At 39.9% G+C, this 11369-nt stretch overlaps 1 protein-coding gene across 1 annotated transcript in view; it reads right to left on the bottom strand.

The window, feature by feature from the left end:
* COPA (COPI coat complex subunit alpha) overlaps positions 1-11369 on the bottom strand; it is a 48092-nt gene extending 36723 nt beyond the window's left edge. The window contains exons 1-6 of the mRNA XM_060090803.1: positions 11204-11369; positions 8102-8215; positions 7840-7913; positions 4259-4339; positions 2364-2440; positions 1524-1633 (exon numbers count right to left, since the gene is read on the bottom strand). Of these exons, the coding sequence (XP_059946786.1) occupies positions 1524-1633; positions 2364-2440; positions 4259-4339; positions 7840-7913; positions 8102-8215; positions 11204-11243 (496 nt within the window). The 5' untranslated portion in view covers positions 11244-11369. The remainder of the gene's footprint in view (positions 1-1523; positions 1634-2363; positions 2441-4258; positions 4340-7839; positions 7914-8101; positions 8216-11203) is intronic.

The following is an 11369-nucleotide window of genomic DNA, read 5'->3' on the forward strand; positions in this document are numbered from 1 at the left end:
ACTCAAAGTGTTTGAGTAGCACATAATTCTCTCACAGATCCCCAGTTGGGAAAGGCTATTCTAAGTAATTGCCCCTGATCAGCTGGAACAGCATGATCTGGGATCCAACCCCATCGGGCTCCCATATCCTGAGACAGAGAGGGTGCTTTGAATGCGTGCACAGTGAAAAACCATGGAAAGCCATAGCTAGGTTACTGCGTGAGTGAAGAGTAAGCTCCCTGGTACTAGCAGTGAGGAGAGGACACAGGCTCACAGTGCCTGTGCCTAACACCTTCCGCTGGCATGGCTGGTCACATCTGGGTGTACTTCAAAAAGCCTAGCCAGTCTGACGAAAAACTGCAATGGCAAAAGCCCTAGCAGAAGAGAGGACGACTGCCCTATCTCCAAGACAATCTTGTTTATACCACTCCCTTCTAATTCTGAACCTTTGAAACTGCAAACACAGCATGATGCAGAGGTTCTACTTCCAACTGTCCTCATCTTCCCCTTGGCTTGTCTCTACACTACATGAATCTTAAACACCTTCTATTATAACATTTCAAGTGCTGCACACAGGAATCCAAATTGTCTAACTTGCTTGTTAAAACAGCAAGTATCATGCTGCCCCAGCCCACCATGCCACAAGGAGTTGGGAAAAGTTATCAACTTCCTTTATTACCACAAAGAACCAGGCAAGGACCTATGAGGAGTCCTTCTTTTTACAGAATTGAAACAGTGTTCTGTGGTCTAGTCATAGACCTTTCAGAGAACCCCATCTCTAAGAATTTCTAAGGCAACAAACAACTAGAAACAATTCAGGAAGTGATAAGTAAATTTAACTGGGCAGAGAACCATAGCATTTAGAATTTCATTTCCCTGTTCCAGCAAAGCACTTCCATTTTTCCAGCATGTCAATCTCATAGGTACAGTCCTTCCTCTGCATTTAAATTCTTAGTTCTCCTCTATAAAGCACTAAAAATTTAAATCCTTATCCCAAAATCAAGATACTGTATACAAACTGTGAAAGGAGGGATTATCAGAACTATCCAAAATCTACAAGTTATTTTTCATCCTAGAAGTCTGCCATTTAAAAGGTTTTCTGGATGTGAAAATCCCTCCTCCAACCCTCATGCTCCTTACACTAGAAGATATATAATAGAAGGATTTTCCTATTTCTAAATGAAGCCACAGGATCCAAGAGCCCTGCACTAATCTACTCCCAAAATTCATTTTTGTCAAAGATTTTTTTTTATTTTAGTGGAAAGCTTGATTCTTAATCAAATACTCCCTAAAACTGAACTAACTAAAAGGTGAAATTTTCTTCAAATTAAAATGAATTTTCTAGAGCAGCCACTTTTCTTAGAATACCTCTAACATGAAAAACCATCAAAGCAGATTTAATACCCTCAAAATCAAAGACACTATTATATGAGAACAGAATATTCTAAGTTTTTCTGTTCTAAGCCAACTACCCTCACTATTTCAAGCAATTGCAGTTTTGCGCCAGACACCACTAGGTTGTCCCCTGAACTTGGGCAGCTCACCAGAAATATCCCAAACGCGCACAGTCTGGTCCAGGCTGGCTGATACAACCAGGTCTTCTGAGGGGTGGAACTGAGCACACATTACATAATGATTGTGCCCCGTTAACACACTGCAAGAGGAAAAAAGAAAGACAATACCAAATTAGAGGCAGGAATCTACAGATTCCTACATGCTAAATACCATGTTCCATATGGAGCAGGTGCAGGTCCAATTATACTTTTTTGGAGGCAAAGGCAAGTCATCCTAACAATTCTGAACTAATAATAATAAGCAAGGTCAGCTGTTCCAAGAGTGGCTCTCTTCTTGCCTGTAATGTTTTAGTATTTACATATTACTAATTTCAGGAGAACTGAGACTGTACAGCTTTCCTCTCAGATTAGATGCATTAAAATACCAAAATAGATGAAATCTTAGTAATTCATACTGGAAGCTATGTTAGATTTTAGTGGGGTATCCCTCTTAAAGGCCATAACTTTAAATGGTCCTTACATACTTATGGAAAGCTCTACACCCAAATACAAAGCAGGACAGAAGTCTAGATCTTGACTCAGGTTTCACAGGAACAGAACTGAAAACCAGCCAAAAATGTTGTTCTAAAAGCCTAGCTATATGACCTCCTTTGCCTGGTAAGAAATGACCAGTAAATCCAGGTTCATATATTACTAATGAGATTGCTTCTGTATTTATCATTTTATACACAGGAGTGTCTTACAAATATAATCAGTAATTAATCAGTGGACATAGCCCATTAGTGAAGGGAGATGATTATTCTGAAGAGAAGCTGATTATGAAAATACTAGGAAATGAAAGTTTTTTGAGCTCTCTGTCTCCTGCTTTACCAGACACAGGTCCTAGACTGCCAGTTCCACACTCGGATGGTCTGATCATCTGAAGCACTCAGAATCCAAGGATATTCCTGAAAAATATTCCAGACAAAGGGTTTGAACATGAAACAAATGTGTTCTTCCAGGCTGCTGTAACCCATTTCTCTCTTTGGAGGAAATATTCTGTTGCCTAACGTCTCAGCTAGTTTCTAAACGATTTTGATTTATCAGGCTAGTTATCTATTCCTCCTTACCATTCTACCAGCTTTTCCCAACTTCGCCACTTTCAGCTATAAGGTTTAAGAGTGGAAGCCAGACATAATAGATTCTCAGAGGCAAATAGTATAACACATTTTTACATTTACTTTTACATATGTGCATATGTATATATGATTTATATTTATAAATAATCTTGTAAATTAAGATCTTGTGAAAGGATCTCTTCTCTTTAACCCTTAGATTGGAACATTGTTTGTTTTTTTAATAAATTTATTTATTTATTATTATTTTTTAAAATTTTTGGCTGTGTTGGGTCTTCCTTGCAGTGCATGGTCTTCTCATTGTGGTGGCTTCTCTTGTTGCGGAGCATGGACTCCAGGCACGCAGGCTTCAGTAGCTGTGGCTCTCGGGCTCTGGAGCACAGGCTCAGTAGTTGTGGCACACGGGCTTAGTTGCTCCACGGGATCTTCCCGGACCAGGGCTCAAACCCATATCCCCTGCATTGGCAGGCAGATTCTTAACCACTGCACCACCAGGGAAGCCCCTGGAATACTGTTTTAAAGTCTGACTTCTCCCTGTCAGACCATCCAGTCTCAAAAAATTCCCAAGTCTCAGTAAACAAAGCAGAAAGTAACGTGTAAAAACAATTCAGCCCTTTTAGAGTCTTCAAGCTTTTTAAGAAAAGGAAGTATTTCTTAGTCACAGTTGTATCTCCAGTGTTTAGCAATGAACTTAATAAGTACAAGGTACACATATACTTATTAAACTGAAAAAATAAAAGGAAATAAGCTTTTCATAACTTTCCAGCTGAACGGCAACTTGTTCTAGGCAAGAGCCTTCAGCAAGTCCTGAATGGCAATGACAATTAGTTCCTTCTGAGTAAATTATCTTGTTGAATGGCCCTCATTCTCAAATGTTTCAGCTATAATTTTAGCATTCATCGTCTCCTATTCTATCCTAAATTTTTTTTAATTTTAAAAAAGGAAATAAAGTATTATTAGCCAGGAATTTATTGTTTATTTCATTATATTCTTTCTTACTTAATTCAAGAGACTTAGTTTACTCAGAGTCAAGGAATAGTAGAAGTTAATTCTAATAGCATGTAATTATAGAGAAATCCAGCCAGGTTGGGACTAGATTAAGAGGTTGGGAGTCTCTAATCTGTAACTCAGTATCTGTCTACTGTAATACCTAACAGATCAAGAAAGGTAGTAAGCTTGGCTAAAGGAATAGCCTCTACCAGACCCTAAAATCCTAACATGACTGTTAATGTTTCAAAACATTTGTTAGCTCATCAAAATGCATCTTCCTCTAGACACACTAGTTATTAATACCCTACATGTGATTGACCTTCCTCTAGACACACTAGTTATTAATACCCTACATGTGATTAGACTGCAAACTTTTGTGTGCTAGCTCAGCAAACCTAAAATCAAATCTCTGCTTTTCCCTACAGAGAATCAATGCCTTCTTCATAAAGCCCACTGAATCCAATTAAATTAAATTCAAATATAACCCTGAGTGCTTCCTCTTGCAGAAGGAAACAAAGCAGAAAGGTCAACACCTCACAGATCCTAGAAGAACCAATAACATAATTCTGTTATCAAAGCATGGATGCTTGAGGAACAAGTAGAAGATTCCTACAGGGAAACTGAAGAATGCTCTAAAACAAAGCCACAATGGCTACTTACATGATGAAAAAACGTAGTGCGGATGTAGTCTAAGTGCCCGAGCAATGTGAAGAGACAGCGCCGAAGCTTGTAATTCCAAACCTGCAAAGAGAAAAATTCAACTAAGGAATAGGACATAAGGTCTTGTGCCTCTATAAGGCTCAGGTTTCTCAATAAACAAGTTTGGATTTATATTTTGGCCTTTTTAAATAGGTAAGAATCTTGATAGGGAATCTTGTTTAAGGTTTGAGGGGAAAAGACCGTGAATGAAAATATAAGTCAGCTAAACAAAATGTGGGGAAGGAAAAAGGGCAAGGCTAGGGAAACCTAAAGATAAAATTATGGAAAGGTTTTTCTTTTTTTCTGGGAAGAAACCATCTGTATTTGATAACATAAGACAAAATGCTTATCTAAGGCTCAACTTGAAATTCTTCTTTCTACTGCACTATTGTGTTCTTAGCTTGAATACAGATCCCTTACTTAGTGCTTACCTATCACCTTAGCTCAGGCTAAGAAAAAGTAGGATGGATATGACTGCAAAGGAAACAATGATATAATATACAGCATCATCTTTTGTTAGACTCCTAACTTGATGGCAAATAATGCCCATACATTCATGGTCTGTACTCATCTATCATGCAAACATATTTTAACTCATCACTATGGAAAATACTGCATTGCTCAGTTAGGCTGAGCTAAGCAGAAAAACATCTTATTCAGATAAGAAATTAAGCCAACTACCAAAGTATCAGGCATCAATGGACACAACTGAGGAAGACGCTGAAACCAGGACCATAAGTGTACGACAGCTCACACTCCCCATCCAGAAAAACTCCCAAAAATGTAAAAATAAGAGGTCAGATGCCTTTTTTTCCTTCTATAACATTTAACACTTGTTTATAATCTATCTAGGCCAGCCTGTTACTATTCTTTCCTATTTTTACTTAAAAACTGTTAAATTTTCTTTCATAAATCACAAAAGGTAATCCCATTTCCTGTAACAAATCTGAATAACCCTTAAGTCTGACTGTCCAAAAAAGAATGTAAGCTCCCTAAAGGTGGGGTCCTTGTCCATCATGCTCAACACTATACCCCTAGCACCTAACATAGCAGCTAACACTTAGTACATGCTCAAAAGGTATGTGCAGCAGAAATGTGAAAAGGTAAATAACATGAAAAGTGAAAATATTCCAATACCTTCACCTTCATCTGTTGAGTCATCTATAAATAAATATACATGTACACAGTGGAGTTTGAGTTTCACACAAAAATTAGATCATACCATAAATACTATTCTGTAACTAGCTTTATTTCCTCTTATAGAGTTCAGTATTTTAAACTTTCATATTTCTAGCTTCAAACTGTCTTGACTCCTTTATAGTCTTCTATCAAATTCCAGCGCTGTGAATTCTGAAAGACCTATAGGGTTTTTAGACCTTGGCCATTTGTAATTCCTGTCTTACTCTTTGTAAATCAGGATTATACTAATATTGCATTTATCTGGGTATTGCAAACAATATGATGGTCCATAAACATAACTTTTCAAGATAATCCCACTTTCATTAGAGAAATATAAATTTAAACCACAGCATAATAGCAGTACACACCCAACAGCTAGCTAATTCATTTAATATCAGCTTTAAGATATAATTCAAATCCCATCTAATTCACCCATTTAAAGTATAGAATTCAGTGTTTTTTTAATACGTTCATAGTTGTTCAACCATCAGCACAATAAATTTTAGAACATTTCATCACCCCCAAAAGAAAACTATACCCATTAGTAGTCCTCATTTTCTCCCAACCCCCCACCAAACTCCAGAAAACCATTAATCAACTTTCTGTCTCTACTGATTTGCTCTACTGATCTGGATATTTCGTACAAATGAAAGATAACTGCTTTTCAAAAATTTAATGATTTGGGGAAAAAATTTTTTTTCTTCAATGTCACTCAGTCTTTTTCTTAAACAGATCATAAGGAACCCAAGTTAACCATTCTTAATACTTAATGGTCATCACTTTACTAGAAATATTACAAGGAAGTGATACCCTTAGGAGCTTTTGAGGCCTATCAGGTGATTTGAACTTCCACTAACTGCCCCCAGGATCAGTGCCTAAAACCTAGAAACCAGAAAGAACTGTCCTTCCTATAATTCTAATGCCTCTTTTCTCTACAGGCAGCTGTCACTTTTCACGCCTGTCACCTAAGTTCTACTGTATAATTTATAACTCCGAGGTAGCTTCTGAAGACTATTTTTTTCATGAAGTAAATTTTTCTGGTTTAGTTAGATACATCCATCTCCTCTCCCATTTATTTGTTTGTTTATTCATTTATTTATTTATGGCTGCATTGGGTCTTCACTGATGCGCACGGGCTTCCTCTAGTTGCAGTGAGTGGGGGCTGCTCTTCGTTGCGGTGCGTGGGCTTCGCATTGCAGTGGCTTCTCTTGTTGTGGAGCACAGGCTCTAGGCATTCGGGCTCAGTAGTCGTGGCTCGTGGGCTCGAGCGCAGGCTCAGTAGTTGTGGCACACGGGCTTAGCTGCTCCGCGGCATGTGGGATCTTCCCAGACCAGGGCTCGAACCTGTGTCCCCTGCATTGGCAGGCGGATTCTTAACCACTGCACCACGAGGGAAGTCCTATTTATTTATTTATTTATTTGGTTGTGCCATGTCTTAGTTGCGGCACGTGGGCTCCTTAGTTGCGACCGGCGGGCTCCTTAGTTACAGCTCACAGGCTCCTTAGTTGCAGCTCACCGGCTCCTTAGTTGTAGCACACGGGCTCCTTAGTTGTGGCATGCATGTGGGATCTACTTCCCTGACCAGAGATGGAACCCAGGCCCCCTGCATTGGGAACGTGGAGTTTTAACCACTGTGCCACCAGGGAAGTCCCCCATCTCCTCTCCATTTTTAATGTTACTGCCTAAGCTCATGCTCTGTTCATTTCCCACATGGACTTTTATAAGAGTCTCCTAACTAGTATCTGCCTCCAGTCTTCCCAATTCATCCAATCTTTTCTCTATACCGCCACTCAAGTAACCTTTTCAAAAAAAATGTGAATCTGATGTCACTCCTCTACTTAAACGCCTTTAATGACTCATTGTTTTTTGTATGATAACATCTAAACTTCTGAGCACTACAAAGAGATACTCCATAATTTGGCCCTGCTTCTGCTCCTTCTCTCACCTTTTGTCTAGATTTTATCCACACAAAACTAATTAGTTTCTCAAATGTATCCAGCTATGTCATACCTTTTGGTCTTTGTACCCAGATTGTCCTTCCCTACTTCACTCTGGTTATCTCTCTATTGTATTACTCACTAAACAGTACATGCTATTATTTGGGTATATATTTAACTCTTCCATTAGAATAAAAGCTCCTTGAGAGCAGAAATCATTTCTTATTTATTTCTGAATTCCAAAAATATAAAACAGTGCCTGCTACACAGTAAGCATTCAATAAATGTCTGCTGGATAAGTGCTCTGGATAATGTCAAAAGCCTGAGCTCTGTATGAATGAGATGTCTGGGTTTTTAGTCCCTTCCATAATTCCCAAACTTCACATTGCCTGTCTTTTACTCCCAGTCATGACAGACCCTCTATACCTTAATCTTATAGTCATCTCCTCCAGAGACAAACAGTGGCTGCTGCTTATGGAAGTCAATGCCTCGTACTGGACCTGAGGAAGAAGGCAGGCAATACACGTTAAAGAGAGTTATGCTTCCTAGTCTCTAAGGTGATTCTTATTCAGAATTTTCCAGTTCTATCCCTCCCATGTTCTATAATCCTAAAAAAAGTTGAAACCACTCCAGAAGACAATAAATATTTATATCTCTTTTAGCTTCCTCCTAGAAACTGTTATCTTACCATCATGTTCATCAAACTTGTCAATGAGGGTACACATCCGATAGTCCCATAACTGAATGACCCCATTGTGTAAACTGGTCAGGATCCAGGGTCTCTTGGGGTGAAAACTGAGTCCTGGGGGAAAAAAAAACAGACAATGATCCAATGAGCTAAATAAGCCCCACGATGTCACCTTCTGCCAACTCTGATAAGAAAACGGGACAGCTAGGTTGACCCTAGGTTCATACATTCATTGATTGGATGCCACACATTGTGAATTTTATGGTATTAACGTGCTGGATTTTTTGTTAGCTTTGGTTTAGGATGCAGTTACTTGGAATTAGTTGATCCTTTTGAGGCTTGCTTTTTTTTTTTTTTTTTTTTGCGGTACGCAGGCCTCTCACTGTTGTGGCCTCTCTTGTTGCGGAGCACAGGCTCCGGACACGCAGGCTCAGCGGCCATGGCTCACGGGCCCAGCCGCTCCGCGGCATGTGGGATCTTCCCGGACCGGGGCACGAACCCGTGTCCCCTGCATCGGCAGGCGGACTCTCAACCACTGCGCCACCAGGGAAGCCCCGAGGCTTGCTTTTTAAGTTTTGTTAGGATGGGTCCATAGCAGCCTTCAGCTTAGGTCTAATTTGGCACCACTATTAAAGCAATACCCATTTGAAATCTCTATATCATGCCCTATAGTATCAGGAGGTCTATATTGGCCAGTATGTGAGCTCAATATGGGATTGTTCTGCCTTCTCCTCTCTAGTGGTTCTTTCCCAGGCTTTGGGTCATTTCTTCACATGCATGTGCAGATTAGTACTCAAAGGCCTGACAGCATCCCCTGCAGAACTCTAGGGTTCTCTGTGCAGCTCCCTCTTCTCTAGTATTTTGCCCAGCAACTTCTAGCTATCTTGACTTCCCTGAACTCTAAACTCTGTCTCCTCAGTGAGATCACGGGGCTCTTCCCCGCTCCCTGTACTGCAGCCTGGAAACTCTCTCCAGGTAGTAAGCTAAAACAATCATAGGACTCATCTTGTTTATTTCCCTTCTCTCAAGAATCACTCTCGCACTGCCTGTTGTCCAATGTCTGAAAACCTTTGTTTCACACATTCTGTTCAGTTATGCAGGTATTTAAGGTGGGAAGATAAACCTGGTCTCTCTTACTCCATCATGACTGGAAATGGAAGTCCACAGAAGTAACAACTGCTAACAGTTTGGACTGTAGTCTTTCAGGTTTTTAATGCAATCCACATCATTTTATGAAAATGGAGATAACATTATAATGTTCTGCAAACTTCCTTCCTCACTTAACTGAATACAATGGATCTCATTACATTTAAGTACATATAAATGTAGACTCATTCTTTTTAATAACTGCAAAGTATAAATGCACCACATTTTAAAATTATTCTACTCATGGGCATTTAAGTTTTTTCTCCTAACTTTTATCTACCAGAAAATAGGACCTAAGGAAGATGCTTCCACACATAATCTACCCTATTTGCATTATTACTGGTTTAGGCTAAAGACTGGAAATGAGATTGTTCAGGAATAGGGTATGTGCATTTAACATTTTGGTAGATACTATCTGATTGCAAAAAGACTGCATCAACATACAGTCTCGCCAAGTTTCTGAAGGTACCCATTTTGCACACATTGGTAAACATGGGATGTTATCACCTATTTCTTGTTTTGCTTGCTTTACTAATCTAAGACCACTTCTTTCATTATTATTGAGATAAAGAGTATTTTCATTTATTGAACGTTTTTATTTCTTCTTCTAAACTTTCCATTAGGTTGTTCATTTCCCCCGCCCCCCCCCCTGTTATATACAGGAACACTCATTAATGGATATTTACTCTCAAATATTTTGATATCCTTCCCCCCGCCCCGACTTTCCTTCCCTACTGCCCAATAAGAAATTAGGAGAAGAGAAAACTCGAGGATTATAAAGACCCATTTCAACCATCCAGGAATTCTTAATGGTACTCTTCTTCATAACCAAGATTCCCAAGAGACTTAGAATTCGCTCAGAATCTATTCTTACATTAATAATGGCATCCAGTTTCTGAGCTATCGAGTCTACGCCAGTCACCTTTCATATAGTTTCTCATTTTAATTCTCTCTATAAAAGAATTCACATATTACACATTACACATATTACATATTACATATTCACATGTTACAGATAAGGAAATAGATTTAGAAATGTTAAGTTGCCCAAGGTAGTGCAGTTCGTTACCGAATGTTTCAGGATTCCAAAGCAAGCCCACCTGACTACAAACAGCAAATTTCTAACCACTTTGCTATGTTACATTTAAAAAAATTTTTATTTTATGTTACTAAATATTCAAGATACAAATCTTTTCCCCAAGTCTCTGCTTTCTCATTCTAACATTCTAAGAGACTACTATTGCAATTTCAGTTGTTTGTCCTCCACCTCCATCCACTGATGCACAAGTTTTAGAGTTGTCATATTCAGGAGATAAAAATAAAGATGCCCAGTTGAATTTGAATTTCAGATAAAAAGTGAACAATACTAAAAAGTTATTCGCTTTTTATCTGAAATTCAAATCCAATTAGGCATCCTCTATTTTATCTGGCAACCTGTGCAAACTAAGACTTAACAATGTCCTGTTTCCAGGTAGGCAACAGAGCCCAGTGGAGGCACTGGAGGTTGATATGGTGCAGCCCAAGGCCTCCTTAAGAGAGATAGCCAGTGCTCGTCTCCGAAAAACCTAGAGTTGGACACGAATAGCAGAGGTCGAGACTCGATCCCCAGGGCCACTCTCTACAACACAGTCATCAAAAAACCAACAGGTCACAGGGCCTTGGGAGCAGAATAAAAGTCGCGGCACAGGCCCCAGGAGAGGAGGGGAGGAGGAGCGAAGCTAAGGAACCTCCTGCGGTTCGTTAACCACTACAGGAAAATCAAATCCCGAGGGCACGCTAAAGGAGACAGGACTGCAGGTGAACCGCCCGCCAGGCCTAACCTCCCTCGGTCCCATCTTCCTCTGGTTCGCACGGTGGGCCCAATTCAGCCCGTTAAGTCTACCTTCTCTCTCTTCCCCGGTGACAGCGCCGCCCCTGACATCCAGCCTCCGTTCTCCCCCTTTTAATCTCCATTACCTTTGACCCGCGCACTCTTGGTCTCGAATTTGGTTAGCATCCTTCAGATCTCCGGCTTCAACCTGTTAATCCGAGCCCTGACACTCCCTGCTGTCCCTTGGTTGCCTCCACGTCAGCGTCCTTCAGCCGCTACTCCCGGAAGTTCCCCAGACACGAACTTCCGGCC

Source organism: Mesoplodon densirostris, chromosome 2, assembly GCF_025265405.1.
Source record: "Mesoplodon densirostris isolate mMesDen1 chromosome 2, mMesDen1 primary haplotype, whole genome shotgun sequence".
NCBI classification, from domain to species: Eukaryota; Metazoa; Chordata; class Mammalia; order Artiodactyla; family Ziphiidae; genus Mesoplodon; species Mesoplodon densirostris.